The following is a 21,101-nucleotide window of genomic DNA, read 5'->3' as shown; positions in this document are numbered from 1 at the left end:
CACCAAATGAGAAAAAAAAACATCACCAGAAGAAGAACTTGCACACCAATTTGTGTCAACAACATAATTCATTGATGTAGAAAATGTAGGTACTTTCTTTGCTGTTTTGTTAAAAAAAGGGACAAAATTGATGATAATCGAGCAGATCATGTAAGGTAAAATGAAGGTCAACTATGACTGTATCTGCTCTGTGGAGTGTTTTCAGTTGGTGGTGGTGGCAGGGGCTTTGAAAGTCTGGGCCCCGGGACAATTACACCTCTGGGCCCTGTCCCTGTTTGAGGTTTTCATTTTGTTCTTAAGTTTATTATGAAAATGGCGATACTTTTTCCGTTATCCAATATTTTCATGCTTCCCTAATTGAACCTAGGCCCTGAGCTGTGGCCCCCTCGCCCGCCCTTCCTCCCTCGTAAGGGCTGGTGAGTGGTGTCTGATGTGGGTATACTGAACACCCCTGTCGGGTTATTATAGATGATCATATAGTTACACACCGAGCATTTGGTCCAGCAGATTACTACATGATGCTTCTATTTAATATAACAATTAATAAACTAATGAACTTAGAAGTTTAGTCTTGATGTGTTGAAGTCTAAAAAAAAAAAAATGAAGCTATTGAGTTCCTATTGATGTTTCTATGGCAATTTTGGTTTTCACGGCATCCAAAATTCAATTCAAATTAATTCCTCCTATTCAATCATACAGAAGGAAACAAAACACAATACAGTAGAAAATTAGCATAATATGAAGGACAATGGAATACTGTTAACAAGGCTAGTCACCATAAAGAAAAACCAAAACCGAAAGGTATTCTGCAGTAATTAAAGCCTGGATTGCAGATGATGCTCTCTCAGTGCAGGCCCTAAATGTTAAAGGGATATTCCAGTGCCAGGGCTGAAGTTAATTGTTTTAACAAAAGTTGATCATTGGAAATGTCCTGCCTGCACCTTGAGATTAATATTCTGTGAAATTTGATGAATTTTTCTTGCAACTGCAGAGTTAATGATGTCAGTCATGGAAATTCAGCTGAAAGAGTAAGTTGTTTTTATAACATTTGTTCAAATTATTTATCCACTCGATCGTGACTATTAGTGAGGTAAAATTGTTTTTGCAGCCAGTTGCGACAATGTCCTATTGCTAATTAATATCTCTCTAAACTGAAGGCCTATACCAATATCATACTTCCAAAACTCTGGTATGGCCAGAACAAACAGTTCCTAACCTTGATCTGATAGAAACATGATATTCATACTACTCATACTGTCAGTACAAGTGCTCTGAAGTGAGACATGACACTACAGAATAGAACAAAAGTGTCCCAACTTGGTGTGTTTTTGCAAGGACCATTTACTCACTATGCAGTTACTCGTCATACCCAGTACTAAATGAACTAAATCGGACGTACGGTTGAAGAGATTGACATTTTCAGAATTTAACGTTTAGCCGACCCACTCATTAAAATGCAGCCCCACCAAAAACAATTGGGATCATCTACTGACTTTGACCAACATATATACCAAGTATGACTCAAATCACATATTTCCTTTTTGAGATATACCCTGTTTACAAGTTAGGGCGTCACAAACACGCACGCACATATAAACATACGCCAACTTGACTTCATAGGGCCGATGGATGCTAAGCATCGGAACCAATCATAGACTTTTGAGAGTCGGATGTAGACATACACGTTTCTGCATCTTTGACTCGAATATCGCCCTCAAAACTGTCCAAAATACATACTAGAAAGTCCATGACGTAATCCCAAAAGAAGAGATGAGCGTGAACGTATCCTTCCATAACTCTAAGTCATAACAAGTTCTAAATCACATTTAATCATGTTAAATCATGTTTATCTTCTACTATCATTACTAGCGGTCGGACAAGCGTGAAAGAAGTGGAAGTAGCTCTCTATTAGAGACTGCGTAGTTTGTTGATATCGAGTGCATTGATAACTTCGCCAAGATCACTACAAGCATGCAGAGTTTACTGCGTACGTAAGCACGCATGTTATAATACACTGTGCTGTGTATTGATAGTGTAGTAGTAGTGATACTACTGGATCGCTGAGACCACAACATACAGTGAGGCTTTGGACAAAGGCACTTCGTCTTGACCGAATTCGACTAATTTTCCATCTGGGATTGATACAGGATGTAGATCTCAATATTTTGGAAGACAGTGATATATATTTTGTTTAGATAATGCAATCAGCGCTTGTTTATGGACGTTTGATCGTCCGAGCTTTAACTGGTTCTGTTGCATACGATGCAAGTGCAAGTTTAGAATACCGAGAACAACGTCAAAGATGTTTGAGACTTATCACGGCATCATGCGGTTTCTCGAAAGATTCGACTGCAGCTGCCGCTGTGAATGTTGCAAATCAAGTGTTCAAAAGACATACATTTGGCGACGATGCCTGCTTTGTGGCCAAATATAAGCAAAATGACGTGCTAGGTAGATTTCCTAATTTCTCATACTGGTATTACTAACATTGTACCGAGACATAAGTTGCCATAGCTAAGGCCTATACTTAGTAGTCATAACACTGCAGTACGATATGTAATCAGGCTGTAACTGTGTAACTGTAGTACAGGTTGTAGGCCTAGTACAGAATTGACTAAGCTATTAGCAGTATTACCAGTACAGTAGCCTTTGGCATTCTTTTTCAAGGCTCTGCAGTTGGTTGTAGTGTCTCCACTCCTGGCATATTGCAAAAGAAGAAAAACACTTAATTTAACATTTATATACTAGGCTAATCCGAACACCTAACAAGGCCACATTGGAAAAGCGAGAATAAGACTAAAACAAAGTTTATAGAATCCCGTAAAGTTGATGGCATTATGGGTAAATATAACTTGTGAAAAGAATAGATGTTCTTGTTTTCTGCAGCAAATTTTGTAAGTTTAAATATACACTTATAAGGAATAACATACCATATCAAAGCTTGAGTCATTGTACAGTTCTAAGGGACTTGTTAAGAAAGTTGCAAAACTTAGTCAGTTTGCTAGACGAGTGTTAAGATGTATAGCAGTTTATTTTTACACATGAAGCATTATATGTTATTACACAAAGGCTGCAGGGCCTTTAAAACTGCTAAAAAAATTGATTTATTCTTTGATAACTGATCCTGTTATAATATAATAATAACAATATCATTGCTCATCATTACAGGTGTTGCAGATGGGGTCGGAGGCTGGCGAGATTACGGTGTGGATCCATCACAGTTTCCAAGCCAACTAATGAAAGCCTGTGAAAGGATAGTTAAATCTGGGAAATTCCAAACGGAAGCACCAACATCCATTTTATCAGGCAGTTATGAAGAGTTAATGAATAACAAGTTACCATTAATAGGTAAGGAAATGTCATGTAGAAAGTTGGGTAATAAAACAATATTGTTTATACAACTTTGATGGACAAACTGACTATTGGTTTCAAATTGAATAATGAATGCAATGCATTATGGCCAAATGGAACACTCTACTTAATGTATAGGTCAAGTATACACATAATTATATTTTCAGATTTTTTATGACTGGAACGATGGCACTAAATGGTACTCTGAGCTTACTTAAATGTCATCAGTATTGCCCCCAAATATGCTAGCAACTCAATTAATGGTCACCCATGCTTTTATTTCAAACTTGCATTTTCAAACCATCCTCAACCTTCCTTCCTCACTGAGACAATTAATTTGTCTAATGGAATGCTTGCTGAATAATGAGGAGAGTCAAAACCTTGCCAAAAATGTTTTTGAAACTTTTAGCATATATAGCATGCTGAAAACTGGGACCAATACACAAAACCTTTAATAACGAAGGATTTTGTTTGAATTGGGAGAGGATCAATATTCAATATATTTTGTGAGGTACGCATCCAATCGCAGGCAGACATTTGAAGCACTCTTATCATACCGTATGTTGATTTACTGTAAGTTTATTTGATTAGAAAAAGTGTGTACTGTAACATACCTGCATATATACAGTAGTATGCTGTGCTACTGAGAAGAGAAGATTTGCATGAAAGATTGTAGATAGGTGTTGTATACGTACAAACTAATATCTTTTTCAAAAAAACAAACAAAGTGTGCACAAATTTGAAGAAAACAAATTAAAAAGTATTCATTGAACCAAAGGGAAAGAATAATAATTTTTGCCAGAGGGATTTTGTCATAAAAGCAGCACTTGAGGAATAGTTTTCAGTAATAATTAGGACTTTTACCATATTTGTGAGCATTATTTACATTTGTGTCTTTTTCTCTGCCTATCTGAGAATGTCCCTAATTTATATTGAATTTCACCGTTTGGGATGTATTGATTTATAAAAAGCCATCTACGTAAAGTTTCATTCTGCAGTTTCTCATGGGTGAATAATTCACAGAACAATTACATGACACAATCTTGTGCTATGTAAGTGCAATCTTTTCTTCCTCATACATGTACAGTAAAGCAATGCTCCAGTAAGCCTGGTTTGAGTCCATCAATATTGGTCATATATCTTTGCAGGGTTTAAGGAAACTTATAGGCTGAGATAACTTGAAAAGATTTTCTTTTTAATAATATATGTGTATGGGTTTGGTAATGATGTCAGTGAAGCACATATCAGTAAATGTACTTAGTCTTACAATATAATGTTTTATTGTTAAGATACCTTTCTGGAGAAAATAGAGAAACCCAGTGTAATAACAAATTTTGTTCAAGAAAGAACTCTCCAAGTGCTGAAGATCTTCACTGGCAAGTTAACATTCTCTGATGTTAAGGATGTGGTATTTTCTCCACATATTTCCGGAGAATAATTTAAGCTGATTTGAAGGCTCTGAATTTTAGCTCTTAACAAAACTAATATTGCTTTAAATACAAAAAAATTGTAATACATCTTTTCACGTAAATACATAGTAAATTCACCATTTTTGCATAGCATTATGTGATCTTGTAATGTACACTGGATCAGTTATTCCCTGATTTTTGGGAAATGGCAGAAAGGTATTGGCATAGCAAGATTTTGAGTCGGTAACCTCTGGAAAACAGTTCCAAAGTAAATAATTAAACTCTATTCTAAGTTTGAAAAGTAACTTGAAGTTAGTTTTATACAAAGTACAATCAAGTAATCCAAAGTGTGCCTGCGTACTGTAGGTACTCTCTGTACACACTAACTGCATACATACAGTAGTGTAGTACCGTGCTTTAATTGTATAGAATCTAACTAAGATTTAACTGTTATTGTTCTGAAGTGATAAATAGTTCCAGATCTCCCCCATCCGTGACTTATCATATGACCTTTAGGCTGATTTTTTTGTAAATGAAAAGTACAATGTGACAGAGACTTTGATGATAAGCAGTTTAAGCACTGTGCAGGTTTTTTTTTTGTATGTAAAACTGATGTACAAGGAAGTTGAGTCTAGTATGTAGTCTGCTTTATTATGTGGTAGTGTGAACACACATGTGTGTCATGTGGTGCGGTATGTACTGTATTACAGTAAACTGTAGGGCTCAAACAAAGTTTTAAAATTTAGCCACTCATTTCAAACTTGACAAACTACTCTAGTTTATTAATGGGTCATTAATGGGTTAATATTAATTCTAGTAATGAACATCTAATATTTGTGACAGGCTCTAAACGAACAAGATCAGTACAGCACAGTGTGTGCCTCTCTGTAACACAGAATAATCCAGTAAATTAATGCTGTGTTCGACATTGTATACCAGACAATGGGAATACTCAAAAATGCCCTTGAAGAAACAAAAACAGTCAAAATGTTGACGGCCTCCTTGACCACCTTGATAATTATCTAGCATATTTTGAGGACATTACAGTTAGTGAACCTACTGTACAATTAGTAACAATTACTAACAGCAGGTTTCCACTTCTTGTATCATGTGTATATTGAGATCAAAGGTTTGAAGCAATTGTTTCACCACTCACACTACTAGCTATTTCATTAAGTTAGAGATTACTTTTTGTGCTTATATTACATACTGTGCATATATTCAGTGGACTGTATTGTACATACTGTACATGGTTCATTGTGAGGTCATGCATACAGTACTTCTTTATTGGGTATTTCCTGTGGTGTTTGTAACCCCATGTGTAGGACTTGTGACGGTAGTTAGTTAATCTTTCACCCTAACATCCTGAAAGGACAAAGAATTCACTGAAAGGCTTTTCATGATGTATCATGTATGGGTATAAATTCTATAGCAAAAATCAAATGATGTACATTGTGACCAAATTATATAACCTACTGTAAATGTAACTAATACTATGTAGCTGTGAGAGTCACTGAACAGTTGTGGTACTGTATATGAACATTATAAATTTTTGCAACATCATCCACATACAGTATAAGGTTTAGTAAACATGCCCTGTGAAATGTCTGCCTTTTTCTGTAATACTGTTTGTACTGTACAGTGCATACACGTCATTAAATGAAATGACGTTGGTATACAGAATGTGCAGACAATCAATATAACAATCTGAGGTTAATTTTGTTCTCATCATTGACAAAAATGAGGAAAATCCCATCAAGTGGTCCATTTCTACCAGCAGGGGTTCATTTGTTAAGGGTTTGACTGATAGGTCTGAGATGGATGGTTTTACTTGATTGCCACAGCTGTCCCTGAACCGGTTAGGATGTTAGAGGACGAACACTGACTCTGTTTTTAAGTATAATCAATCTGTAGATCTGTATTATTTACTTTGCTTTCTCGCTTATCTTTCTCCTCACAACCTTGGCATCCTACAGCTCCTCCTTATCTAGAGTGAACTGCCACAAAACTGGTCACCATTTTAGCAAATGCTGTGCACCCCTCTGCGATTTGCCGCATCAGGTGACCAGAACGATCTTGATTGGACAACCAGCTCTTGCTGTTTTGATTCAAAATTTCCATTAAGTAACCATCAAATATGCTATTCCTATGAATGAGTGGCCACAACTCAAGCTTAAATCTTCAACAAACTTGTTAGTTGTTTTCATAATACCACCATTCTTCGTACTGTAGCACCTGTTGCTTACTCAAACACTTGCTCACAAATTTCATTAAATTTATACACTTACAATTTATCTTAATGATGTCGGCATGTTAACTTTATGACCGGCTGGCAGTTATGTTCTGTAACAAATCTGGCCTGGACACCAATGGAAAAAGAATGGCCAGTGATGTAATACATGAATCTTCGAAAACAATGATTTTGTTGAAATCCACTGGGACTAGACAACAGAACCACATCATTCTTACTGTATGGCATTTCTCATCAGCTTTAGTTTATATAAAAGGTAATTTGTGCAGTCATTTTACCCTTGACCCTCCTAACCTATCATTGATTTATTAATCTTATGACTCTATCAGTCTCACACCTACTGTACCCTAAAACAACAGGTAATCTTTACTATTCCATTGATACATCTAATTCACTTTACTGTACATGTAATAGTTCATCGCTTTTGGTGAAAAGGGAGAAGAAGAAAAATATATGGTACAGTCAGTAAATTTAGCATTTATAGTACAGTAAGTGCCTATGGCTGTGTTATACTATCAGTTCATCATACTGGTGACCATATTGTGGGGCTTTAAAAAACAAAAATAAAGAAGTTAAGCAGCTGTTACATCAAGAAGGAACTGAAAGATCTCACGGCTTGCAGTGCAGTACCGAATACCTGTAGTAGTAGTAATAATATTGGTGTACATTGATTTGGTTCATGACGAACGGTATAGTAAATTAGTTGAAATGTACAGACATGAGACATGATTGATGTTGCAAATTTGTGGTTGACTGTAACTTCTGTAGACACATTTCTGTACTGTGACCTCATTTCTTACTATACAGTAAAGTCTTGTACAAGTTGCATGCACACGGCCAATAATGTAAACTTGTGAAGTAATAAAAGTACAGCAGTGGGTGAATAGCCTTCATCAGTACACTACTACCTTAGAGCATTCAGTAATTATTTGTGATAAGAGGGATTTGTATTGGCGTTTAGGATTGAAACTAGTCTAGAGCAAGCAGTGATGCCTGGATAAATAAAGTCAAAAGACTGTTTGTACTAGTGTTAGGATTTGCAGTATAATTTCAAGTGGTTTTAAAAGGTTCAGGTTTTGCTAATAGGATGGGGGGAAGGTACAGTGTGCAAATAGCTTATTGGATTTGTCTGCAACTTAATCACTGAACCTAACGCATTTTATTCCCAAATGTTTATTCCAAGATTGGAATTGATCCCGTAAGCCAACCCTCTACATGTTGTCAACAAATTAAAGTTACTCAGTGTATAATTAATAAATTGGAATTCTCTCATCTCAACATTTTGTCCCCTGGATACTTGAAAACTTGATGCTTTAAAATTAAAGGCAAATTATCAACTTTTACTACAATATTTGGAGAAAAAGGTTTGTTAAGTGGAGCCTATGGACAGAATTAAGTTTAATTTGGAATACAAAAAAAGAAAAAAAAGTTTATTAATCAATGAATGCCAAACTTGTCAAACGGGTGTTTTTCTTTTCAGCAGAAAGGAATAGTTTTGTTTCTAACAATTCATATATTTAGCTGCTTTCAGCATTCAGCATTCATATAATTATGTGCATAGATATACCCCCCCCCCAATACTGTAAGTTGGCTCTGGACATTACAGCGAATTACAGGTAGTTATACAGTATCAACGCTTTCACAGTTTGTACATGTGGAGGGTGCACTTACTGTACCTGTTAGTGCCCACACAATTTATGACTGTAATATTTACATGAGTACTATACTTACTGTATGTTCAGAAATGTACCAATAGAAGTTTCCTTTTTGTCAATGTGCAGTACTGTACCTAAGGGGTTCCTAGAGTGTTCTAGTTAATGTCCTCCAACCAAAGTTTTTTGGTGTTTTTTTTTGTCAGAGAAATACTTCCATTTTATGGATTGATTTTTTTTTCTTTTTTTTTTCATAAATATATTTTCGAATTTATGGTTTTGATTTTCGAATATTAATTATTGTGTATTTCCTATTTTATTTGCAGGTAGCAGCACAGCATGTATCATCATCTTTGACAACAGTAACCATACTTTGTATTCAGCAAACCTTGGCGACTCTGGTTTCCTAGTCGTCAGGGAAGGAAAGGTGGTACACAGGTCGGAGGAACAACAGCATTACTTCAATACACCTTTTCAGCTTTCAATAGCGCCCCCAGATTTAAACTCAGTACTCAGCGATAGGTGAGAACGGTTAAATACAATATTCTATGTGCCCATATTCCAGTTATTAACCCCCCACCCCCCCCCCCCAAAACAGAAGCATTTTTATGTCCACTAATTAACTCACAGAACCAGCCAGGTCCATGGTTCTAACAACAGCATGGGATGTGACCTAAAAACGAGTCTTCAAGTTTCTGTGGTGGGTTGCAAGCTGGGTAGCGGCAAAAATGAAAAAAGAGTGATCTTTGAAGTATTGGTGTGGAATCCGAGAGTAAACTCAACTTACTCAAGCCCCTGTCAAGCAAAGTTTTTATAAATTTATTATATAATAAATACATGCTGTTGCTTAACTAACTTTCAGTCAATGTGTAGTTTAGTCATTACTTAACCAGGGAGTATATATGAGGTGATATCTAAACCTCATATGTTACAGACTAGTCTTGGGGGAAATCACATGATGGCTCATTAAGCAAATGATTGGTTACCCTATTCTTGAACTTTGAATGTACTATTATGACACAGGAAAGGTCTTTAATAGTGACTGACTGCGTGAAAGTCTGTGTGACAGTTAATTATCACACAGTGGATTAGTTGTATGATGTAATGCAATAAATAAATGTAGCTAGCTCAGGGCTTTAAAACAGCATGTAGGGGTTCATTCAGTTTGGTGGCTTATCAGCAAATTCACTATATTCATCAACACTGCTATCCCAACGACCTTAGATGTCCTTAAAAATAATGGTCTTTGTTGATTATGTGTATATCAAAGATTCTTCTTGTGAATGCCAAAGGACTGCTGAATCTAGAAGCATGAAGACCATAGACAATGAGATGAATCCAATTGTTCTGTTTCCATTCAAGGATGTTGCATCTTGCTTAGTTATTGATTGTCTTTTCTTTTCAATTCTTTACAAGCTCCGAATTCTTTTAATGCTCTAGTCAAGGTCACAACTTTATTAATAGAAAAACGATGCACTGAATTTTGCCATAATGGGAAAGAAACCTTTTGACCCTTGTCTTATTTCATTATGAGTCATGTACAATGTGGATAATGAATATTACAGAGAAGCATTCTTTGCAGCTGAGAACAGTGGCATTGCCAAGAGCTGGGGGTGGGGGGGGGGTGGTGGATGGGAGAGTACATGCACACCAGAAACATTTGTTGCCCTTCCTGGTTCCCCTTCTCAGAAATGAAAATTTATCCATGTCCAAAAAAAATCAACTTAGAAATGCAAGCAGACACAACACTCTTTGACTTTTACTGACTATATTTTATTATGTCTACTCTACCTTCAAAGTTCTGCTGATTTTTCAAAGCTGATATATATACAGTTATACTGTACTGTAGTACCAGAAAAAATGAAAAGGGCAAATCAAAATTAACCCACATGTCAGCTCATATGGTGCCTATGCCACCACATTGTATCACCTGCATTCTGTGTCCCCCCCACCCTTAATGTTGATCTAATTTTGCTGAGGCACCTACAGTATCATCTTCCCCTCACCCCCTCCCCCACCCCCACCATTCAGATTCCAAATGTCTGGCAATGCCACTGGGAAACCCAAGAACAATGCTACTAAAAATGTTGGTTATTGTTATCTAATGCAGGGTAATTAATCTGAGTCTGTTGTGTCACTGCTTCAGTGCATATTTCCTACTGTAGCTGACTATGGTTGGTTTCTTTACATACAATGAGTGCATGGAGTCATAATAACAGTGTACTGTAACAAGCCATGTGATGTTAATTTGATAGATGGCGCAGTACCAACAGGAAATCGCTCAGCTCATTGAACAATGATTTTAAGTGCAGGGGTATAATTGGTTCAAAATGAGATGTAGTTACTTTATAATCTCCTTTCTCAAGGATTTCCTGCAAAACCTTGGAATTTTATCACATCTGATTACAGTATGATGAATTGCAAATACCACTTATCAATCATTTATTTGCCAGTTCAGAAAACATACTCTGCACAAATACCTTTTGTTTAAACATTTAATCTAAGAAAATTTTCTAATTTTTTACAGGCCTGAATCAGCCTCTAGTGCTTCTTTTCTGGTGAAGGAAGGAGACATGATCTTGATGGCTACTGACGGACTATTCGATAACATGCCAGAGGGAATGATCTTAAACGAACTTGCCAAAATAAAGGTATGAAATTATTAAATTATTCCTAAAATAAATCTTTCTAATGGCAGTGCTAGATACCATTGTCAATAAGGTGTAGATTCCTCAATATTAGATGTCTAAATAAAAAATATTTTAGGCCCACAACCAAGGAGCTTACATGGATTAAGCTCTAACCCCACCAGACTCAAAACTCTTGGCATTGATGCTCAGAATGTGCATCAAAGCTAGCTTGTTCTATGGACACGTCCGCAAGCTCTGTAAACTGTCGATAAATCTTCCGAAGTCTGGAATTATCCCGGCACCCGACAAAAGAAATTTCCACTTTTGGGTAGTGTCGCATAGCATGTGGACTTGTCAGTGTAGACGCATAAATTACATAATGGTTTAATCTGGACCAAGGTGTGAAACAATCTCATGTTCACCAGATGGGGACGTGCTGCTGCTCAAGAGAACTGACTTTTCTCTTGAATGTGAGCAAGCCCTTGAACAGAACACTTACCGAAGACTTACCCGCATTATCATAAAGACCAAAGGTGTCATGTTTAGCTTCATGTAATTGGATATTTCTCAATCTAGTTTAAGAGATTTCAGTGGGTACAGCACTTTGGCTGCTTCAAGGCTTAATAAAAGATGCAGAATACTTGGAGTCCTACCAATATATTTGCAATGAAATCTTTGCCAAATTTTTATCAAATTTACTTTGTGTCTCTCTTACCTGTCTCCTCACAACCTTATTATTACCACTCTACCGTGGCTAGAGTGAACAGGTGACCTTCTTAACACTACGACCTCTATGACCGGCTACTTCCCATCCAAATTTGAATGGACTAAAGTGACAAATTTTCTTGTTTCTGTGTGTTAACCTTTCTTATAAGGACTGGTAGGTTTACCTTGCTTACTTGTCTCCTCACAACATCTGCACACTTGCCTTTAAAGTGTCTAGAGTGACCTGTTAACCTTTGACACTGACCTCTCCCTGATGACTGGATAACCTACCTCCTCATTCTACCACCCAGCGTGTTTAGTTATATACTCTATGTAGCTGTAAAGACTACATATACTCTATGTAGCTGTATAGACCAGTATGTTTAGTTGTGTACTCTAGCCCTGTAAAGACCTCTGTGTATCTTGGTGTGTATCTTTGTCAAATTGCGGCCAGTGCAACATGATGCAGTGTACCATGATGCTGTAAGTCATACGCATACTTGATGTAATATTACTGTACATAGTTATCAATATACACACTAGTATACCCTACATCCTTAATATAGTATTAACTTTGGATTAACATCCCCTATAAACTAAAAGTACAATCTTCAGGGTCCATATTGGAAAAAGTTAGTTGCAAATTGGCTGGTTGGAAAAATTTCACTCCATTTGTAAGGTGCATTTAGGCTGGTACTTTTACAGCGCTCAGTTGTCATGGTAATAAAACTGATTTTGATCAGTTGTACATGAAGCACACCTGATTGAGAGGAGTTAATATAGCATTGTGGAAATACAGACATTTGCTATCAGTGATATTATCTTCTCAGAGCTGGTAGAAACTTGCAAGCTCTCAAAATATTTTTGTAAAAATCGCCCGCAACAAACAAAAGAAAATGGAAACTGATAACACTGCGCTCCACTTATTGTAGACTTCATGAAAAGTTGAAAACATGTGTAAAGTAATCACAATAGACTATTATGTAAAGGCCAACAGGCTGGGGCTGTATTCATGTACAGTACACGTACCTGAATATAGGACTGTACACCTGCGTTGCTACCCTGCTGTAATCCTGATAGGGGGAAATTCCTAAGTTTGTTCCTTTTTGCAGATTGAGAGAAAAAAGGACTGGTATTAAAAGAAAATGGACTGGAAAGTTTGGCTTATGTATCAAAAAAATCATGAGATACTGTATTTAAGAGTCCTTGATATCAATTTAAAAAAAAAATATTTGAAGACTTTCTGTTTGATAGATCTGAAAGGAAACAGAAGTATCTGTTATGTTGCTCTTGTCAGTTTTTGATCTACAGTATCTCTTGTTTGCTCTTATTGTTTATGGTTAAGGTTTACAGTTATTATTGATTCCTTACCTGTCTCCCCTGGACATTTGCTCTCTAATTTACCTACTGTACTGCAGCTTGCAGATATTGGTAGCACTGGTGACATATGGGTAACATTGGTAAGATATATGGGTAGCACGGCACACCCCTATTGACCCACTCGGGTCACTGACCATAGCCTGTAGGCCTTTACATATAATAGTCTATTGTGAATACTTTACACGTTTTCAACTTTTCATGAAGTCTACAAAAAGTGGAGCACAGTGTTATCAGTTTCTGTTTTCTTTTCTTTTCTCTCTTTTTCCTGATTGTGCCTTTTCGGCATCTACTCAATTTGAAGACAAATCAATTTAAGTGGACTTTTTCATCTCCTTGAGCATGTTGAGTTCTTATTGTTGACAGTGTCTGTCTGTCACTGAGAGTAATTTTTCTAAAAGTACAAGAAAAAGAAAAATGAACACATTTTAATGTTGATCTCAGTGAGATGACAAGGAAGTAAAGCTATCATTCGTTTCCATCAAACTAGTGACATTAATCTCTGGGTAGTGTCATAAATGCACTTTCACTTCACACTATCGAAGGTAGGCAGTTCCTTAAAAGAGTAAAAAACGTAAAATAGTCTCCCAAAGGTGTGACGAAAAGGATGCCACTCAGCAGGAAGGTGACAAACGTTAGCGATGACAACCTGTTAGAATAATTTAAGGCCTGTCCATGTGTTTGTTGACAGAAGGGGCTTGCTTTTAGACATGAAATAAAGAAAAAAACCAAAAGATGAAAGAGCAACTGTACTTCTGGGAGCATGCAAAATAATAAAATTTCTGATGTCACCATGTGCACATCCAAGGTCACCTAAATAGTTTCTAAGTTGTCGTCGAAGTCGTCATTCATTTCCTTTCTGTCACAGTGGAAATTAACCTACAACTTTAGATTAAAATTTGAAACAGTAGTGGTAGGTTGAAATTAGTATGCATATAATGTACTGTATGGTATATCGCAGGGTCGGTGTACAAGAAAATGTACATCAGACCTATCTTGATTGCTGTAAATTTGACCAAACACTCCAATTCATTTCCTAGAAGCCTAGAGCAGTGCTATGGTTGCTAGACATCTGAGAGAGGGGCTTCATTTACTAAAGTATTTCAGCAATCATCACTTCAGATACTAGTGGCAAAGGCATGGTGTAGAAGACTTGAGAGTGGTCACTATAGTAACAAGTGCACTTGAAGCACAGTGAAAGTATTCTGTTACATAAACAGCTACACATACAGGAATAAGAGGTGCAGTCAAAGGAGCAGTCTGAGCTCGGGCGTCACTTCCTCTTCTGCTGCAATTTTGATTAAAAGATTAATTAAGATTAATTAATAATAAGGTAAAAATTGCAATTGATGGGACTAAGACATGGAAAACATAAATAATTTAAAAGTGATTCGTAAAGTGCTTCAGGTGGCTACCGGGTGAAGAAAATACCTGTTGAAGGTGTATGGTACCCAAAGACGATAACCTGAGTGTAAAGCAATTAAAGAAAATGCCCGGTTGGCAGGTCTGCGAAAAATGAGATGGCATATCTTCCGAATGGTAGATTCAGAACCTGGGAGAGTTAGTGGGCCCTGCCCCGGAAGCGAGGGCGCCTTGCTTAAACATTCCGTTTATATAGTTTAGGTAGATAGGAAAGTTTCTATGTAAAGTTGGAGACGGGTAACTATTATAGCTCTATATTGGGGGATTTTGTCACCAACTTAATATCATTTACAAAGTTTAACTACTGTAGATAATCAGTTCCAATAGATTCTTAAATTTTCTCTGATCCAGGCGCCTTATGGTAATTGGTAATTACTGACATGCAAAAGGCATTAGTGTAGAAATTATATACAATCTTTCGTCATCGCTTGAAGTGTAGCTTATACCCTTGGTGACTGGTTTACACTGAGAATGTGTCGAAAAAGTGATTCTATTGAAAATTGACCAAAATGTACATAAGACGGTACTTTATATTTCATCCCAGACAGCTGCTTTGAAAGCTTCTTTAAGTTGAATTGTAAGTTAAAGTCAAAACATGATAACCCAGGGAGGGCTTTGTGTGGCGTTACTATTTTCTACAGTGTGTGGTGAGTTTTACGGACAAAATTCATTCTGATTTGGTACTGTAGACATGAGAATTACCCTGTTTGAATTAGCGGTAATGTACACAAGGACGCTAAATGATTGTTATTCACCAAAGGAATTAGGCCGTGGGCCGAAGTAGGAAAAGTGATCTAAAAATTAATTTTCGTTGCAAAGTCACGGGGTCTACATGAAACCCATTACATTTTATTAGCAATATGTATTATTTTCCAAAATCAGTTGTTCCCAAGTCTCAATGTTGCACATTAATGTTTTTTAGGCCAAAATGGCGGCAATTTCCCCATACATATCCTGCACAAAATAGAATAGACCACAAATACCATAAAATTGATCAGAAGGAGAATCTACCTTCATGTTGAGGTCCCGCCGGCTATTTTGAACATATGTGGAATGATAATTTGTTTAGTGGGGGGAGGGGGGTCTACTAAAAGGTCACAAAGCACTAAAAACAGAAATAGAGGGCGCTGTCCATTTCAGTATATCGGAGCATTGCATACTGCTATGCGAAAAATTATAATTAAAATTACTTCGTGATGCTTTTCATTGTAATTACATGGAAAATCTGTCTTATTTTGATCATGTGCCAAACATCATTCTGCCTAGCCCAATTCTATGCACTGCAATTCCCATACCTATGTTTGGTAGCTGGACATGGATATATTAAATGGTGCTTAAAATCCTACCCCTCTCCAAAATTTCAGAGATTGAAGCCCCTCTTGAATTGAAAATATTGAGGCAAAGTTAAGGGATTGGGAAGGTATGGGCAAGGGTGAGGTGGTGTAAGGAGGGGATATGTATAAATCTAGTTTATAAATGAGGAAAGCATATGGGAGTGAAGCTCCAATTTAAACCATAAAGTGTTATGTAAAGAAGGCGAGAAAGGTGTGTTAGTTTCAGTTCTGTATTATATTATTATTGCAAAAGATATTTTTTCATAATTTTTTTTGAAGCATTTCTTTTTTTACAGTTACTTTATAAAGGGCCAAAACATTATGAATAGGAAGTGTAACTAAAAACAAGCATTTCGCATATTTGGTCAACGGCATATACGAACAGTGACAGTATTCTAGTTATTGTTACACTTTTTGAACAAGACATTCAACATGCACTGAGTGAGGACATTATGTGGTACAATGATAATTACATTTATATAACCATTCAGAGAGTCAACTGAGTTGGAGATTCCTTGGAAAACAAGATTTTCAAAGCTCACACCACTTTTGACCAAAAGAGATGTAGTTGGTGTGCCTACATGCAAGTTTGAAAATGTACTTAAAATATTATGTGTACAATCCAAGACATCACAGGCACACACCATCACCAGTGCATAAATTCCTTTTTACAAATATTGTTAAACTGAAGTAACAATTGAAAACATTTACTATATCTAATAGCTACAGTATGTATACATTTTCATAGAACAGGACCTGTAACTGTAGCCGTCAAAAATTAGGACCGAGTCTTCCACGGAAGGTTGCTCTTTACTTATTCATCTGGTTTTCCTTGTTTACCTTCGTGAAAACTACAAATAAAAATAATAATTATACAAACAACTACAATATGCACATTCTATCGAATACATATACAATAACAAGTGAATATATCATCTATGGTAGTAAGGCTAGTCCATTCAGTGATATAGTCCCATCAAAACTGTCGCTAAGTTCTTACGAAAAGAATATTTACTATCTCTGTAATTGATGGATATACATATTACAATTGGACAGGAAGAAGCCTTTAGGTCCGGGGTAAATTTGCATCTAAACCATAACATAAAATAACGTACCTCTTTGGACTCTTTACAAATGTCGGCTCAGTTAAGCACTCTGATAGGTGTGGCAAAGATAAATTGTGTCTTAACAACATGCATGGTCGGCCTATCTGTACAAGGCTGAGCACCCTCTCTCAAAAAATGCCGAGTGATAGACATCTCGGCCACGTATACAAAACAATTTAAAGTAACCATTGTGCGGTACTGTAATGTGAAGAATTCCACATCTGGGAATATTTACCATGCAGGACAGCACAGGATTGCTGCCGAGCTCACAAATTATGAATACGAACATGTTTAAATAACAATGAATAGATTTTACGTATAGAAATTGTGAATGAACTGTTACAGGACGTATGAAGTACATTGTACATTTTCATGAAAATTTGCAGGAATTTAGACATGGCAACTTTCCATCATGTCGTCTCTCATGCAGAGTTGCTAATTTGAAGGTCTTGAATAATATAACCACTGGAGACAGAATGTGGCCACTGTGTAGTGTGTGGACTGATCTCAGCAGCTTTGGGGCAGGTCCTTGATCCATTGATTCTGTTGACAGAGCAGATGAAGATTTATTTAATATGTATTTGTGATACACAAATGGGCTTCTTTACTTCACCTCAAGTAATTTAAAGTTGCTTTCAATCACTTCAATGTTGCATAGCTGATAGATAGTTTTAAAAAGAGATAGGCAACATTGCAATAAATGTCCACATTAATAAAAACAGTGACTGATAAAGCTCAAATAAAATATGCTTATTAACTTATGCTGCATACCATGAGTTTTTGCAAAATTGATTATTCTACATTAATTTTTTACTTTACAATTCAATTATTTCCTCCCTCCTCCTCCCTCCCTTATTTACTTTTAAACAGTACATGGACCTGAATTTCCATTGAAATACATTTAATAAGCAAGACAGTATGCATGTCTGTTTACTTACCGAACCATGTTGTCGTTTTTTTCAATGATATGTTCACACACGGAAAGGGACTACAAGCAGTTATGTATGTTAAAAGAGCTATGTTTTGCATCATTACAGTATCATAAGTATTTGTATAGGCCTATATTCCAACACGTACATATTTGCACTCTATTTGAAGGCAACAGACGGAAATCTTACCTGATTGATCATTGTGTGTGAAGTCTCCAAAATCTGTGCAGTATCAGTTTTAGCTGGTAAATCCTCTGCAAGACAGAAAATAAAGAAAGAGATTTCAACAACAGATTTGTTGAATTGAGCCTAGGATGACGATCATATATTTACTTTGTGATTATGATTTACTTCAAGGCCTGTATTTAAGAGACGGGTTGTAACTGTTCAGTTGGTTTAACTCGCATTAGTTCAAAAAATATATAAACAAGGCATCTTCAACAAGAAATACAGCATATTTGAAAGACCATACCAAGGGGAAAGAAACTTTGAACTAATTGCAAGTTTTACCTGAACCAGCAACCCTCTTCGTTCCTGTGACAAATTGTACACAGAACGTACATCCTGCCAACCTTTTGTTTCAGCATAGCCTGGTCTATTGAATAACACTGGTTTAGTCAACGTTATAACTTAGCTAGAGCTGTGTACATTTTTTACCGCGCAGGCCTAGGCTAGTTGAGAAGGACTGTGGTTACTGTAACTGTACGAACTCGAATGACACAGTTTCCAGTCGATTAGAGCATTCATTTTCAATGTAATATTTCAAGAATACTTAAATACAACTCACCAACTGATTGTGTAAGTTTAGATATATAGCCCTGGAGATTTTGGAAACGTCGGTAAACTTCATATAACATTGCCGATGATACCCTCACGTTGTTGTGTCCAACGTCAAGTTGAGTTCTGCATTGTCAGACAAAATAGTATTGGCAATATCCCCTAATTCTCCACCTAAAGCCTTCCATTCCTTAGCACATCTGATTATTTAAGCTTTGGAGACATTGGTAAATGCAGTCATTTTCTCTGAGGCTGTCTTTGAAACATGGATAATGCATTATAATTTCATTTTCGTTCGGCAGGCCGCCTTATCACTAGTTGTCGCCATGTTCAAATGTTGCCAGATGTTAAAAAGTATTGCGCAAGCCTGTAGACGCGATTGTGATTGGTTACTCGTGACATCATACGCTGTATTTTCGCCTTATAAACTCTCTCCAAATTTGATTAAAATGGTAACGGTTATTAATAACAACTGCAAAAATGTGCACGTTAGACAACTGGGAACAATCGATAATGGTGATTTCATGTTATTTTCATAATTATAATGGCATTTGTTGGTAGTCCTCTCTGTGTTGCAACGAACTTAAACGATTTTGGACTTCGGCCCACGGTCTAAATGGCCTTTGGTGATTGACAAAGCTTTATTGGGTCACCTCAACACACAATACACTGTACTTTTCCCTCATCTATTCTTATCAACTCAAACAATCTGTAGGTAGCTGTTCAAGTTTCATAGTTGAGTAATCACATGTTTTGTCTCTTGTTGCTAATTTTTAATTGAACCACAGCCTATGAAGACAATTTCTTCTGAATATATTTATTCTGATTGTGTTTGTGTGTGTGTGTGTGTCTAGATTTCACACACTGTAACTCATGATAGTGTAATGCACATAAGCAAGTAATAGCAATATATAGCTCCAATTGTGCACAATTTCTGCATCTTTAAACAGCTGTTTAGTATTGATTTCTGGAGTATATTTCTTGTTCGTATTTCAGGAAAAAAGAAATCCCATATATTAAAGTGCATAATCAGCTATTTAATTAGTCAAGCTTTGTTTTCAATAATGAAATGAAATTTTTATTTTTTTGTATTGAAGTTTGCCAAGTTGCAATTTACATGCATACATATGATGGATAAACTCTTTAGAGAATGAAAACTGCCTTGGCAATGACATATATTGAAATTGGATTTGACTTTATCATAACAAGATCATCAATCATTCTTCCATCAGGAATAGTGCATGTATAGATTTTAGTTATTTTATACTGCCTTAAATGCTAGTGTTACCTGTCTTCTCTCTTCAAACCCACTTTGGTTATCTGCATAATCCAATACATTAATCGTTAACAATCGATGCTGCCCTAGGGTAACCCCTGCAGTACTTCTGGGCCATGGCCCACTTACAGTATGTCTGCTCCTTCCTTCAACATAAATTACTACTTCTGAAGTTCACATCTGGACCAGGTATGTGGCTTGAATTGAGTCATAGTATAGAGCTGCATCTAATACATACTTTTGTGATCTGTGTGTAAGATTTGTGTTTTTCTAGGTCATACTTAGTGATACTGTACCCCTCAATTCCCACTTTCCCCATGAGAATGAATCTCAAATATACACACATGAATGTTCTGTCATGGGACAAACCATGTAAAGAATTAAAGGGCAACATTTATACCGTCCTCGACAGACCATGAAGAAGATGTTCACAACAGACCTTGACATTCAAACTAACTCAACTTGCTCTTGGTGACCTTCTGCTCTGCGATTCCATGAGATGCAAATTATTTACCTGTGATGAAAACGGAAACAATTCTACATCTGGTAGGGGAAGTGTTGCAGAAGATTGTTATATGTGCCCCTAGGGAATGAGCCATTGAACTGGTCGGAATGCCTCATTGTGTGGGAGGGTGGACTCTGAGGTACAGTATCAGGTATTCCTGGATACTGTAGAAATGGTTTACATACAGGTTAACATACAACTGTTACCATACAACTGTAACATACAACTGTAACATACAACTGTACACATCAGGGTGGTAGATTTCGATAAACCAATATATAAACCACTTTTAATACCTTAAAGTGGGACAAAGTAAGACCTGGTTGTTCTAGGGACAACTAGAGAAGAAAATCCTTAATAGTTTGCCCTGGCATATA

At 36.5% G+C, this 21,101-nt stretch overlaps 1 protein-coding gene and 1 long non-coding RNA gene across 2 annotated transcripts in view; one reads left to right on the top strand and one right to left on the bottom strand.

The window, feature by feature from the left end:
- Positions 1–1,899: 1,899 nt before the first annotated feature.
- LOC139981212 (protein phosphatase PTC7 homolog) overlaps positions 1,900–21,101 on the top strand; it is a 45,331-nt gene continuing 26,129 nt past the window's right edge. Inside the window, exons 1-4 of the mRNA XM_071993428.1 lie at positions 1,900–2,451; positions 3,169–3,348; positions 8,990–9,185; positions 11,191–11,314. Coding sequence (XP_071849529.1) covers positions 2,199–2,451; positions 3,169–3,348; positions 8,990–9,185; positions 11,191–11,314 — 753 coding nt within the window. The 5' untranslated portion in view covers positions 1,900–2,198. The remainder of the gene's footprint in view (positions 2,452–3,168; positions 3,349–8,989; positions 9,186–11,190; positions 11,315–21,101) is intronic.
- On the bottom strand, positions 15,571–19,555 carry LOC139981389 (uncharacterized). The gene is made up of 3 exons (XR_011797832.1): positions 18,954–19,555; positions 18,356–18,420; positions 15,571–17,780 (listed from the first exon to the last, which is right to left on the bottom strand). It is a non-coding gene; the product is annotated as an uncharacterized lncRNA (long non-coding RNA).

The sequence above is a fragment of the Apostichopus japonicus genome, chromosome 15 (assembly GCF_037975245.1).
Source record: "Apostichopus japonicus isolate 1M-3 chromosome 15, ASM3797524v1, whole genome shotgun sequence".
Lineage (NCBI taxonomy): Eukaryota > Metazoa > Echinodermata > Holothuroidea > Aspidochirotida > Stichopodidae > Apostichopus > Apostichopus japonicus.
This window is presented reverse-complemented; position numbering and strand designations above follow the sequence as displayed.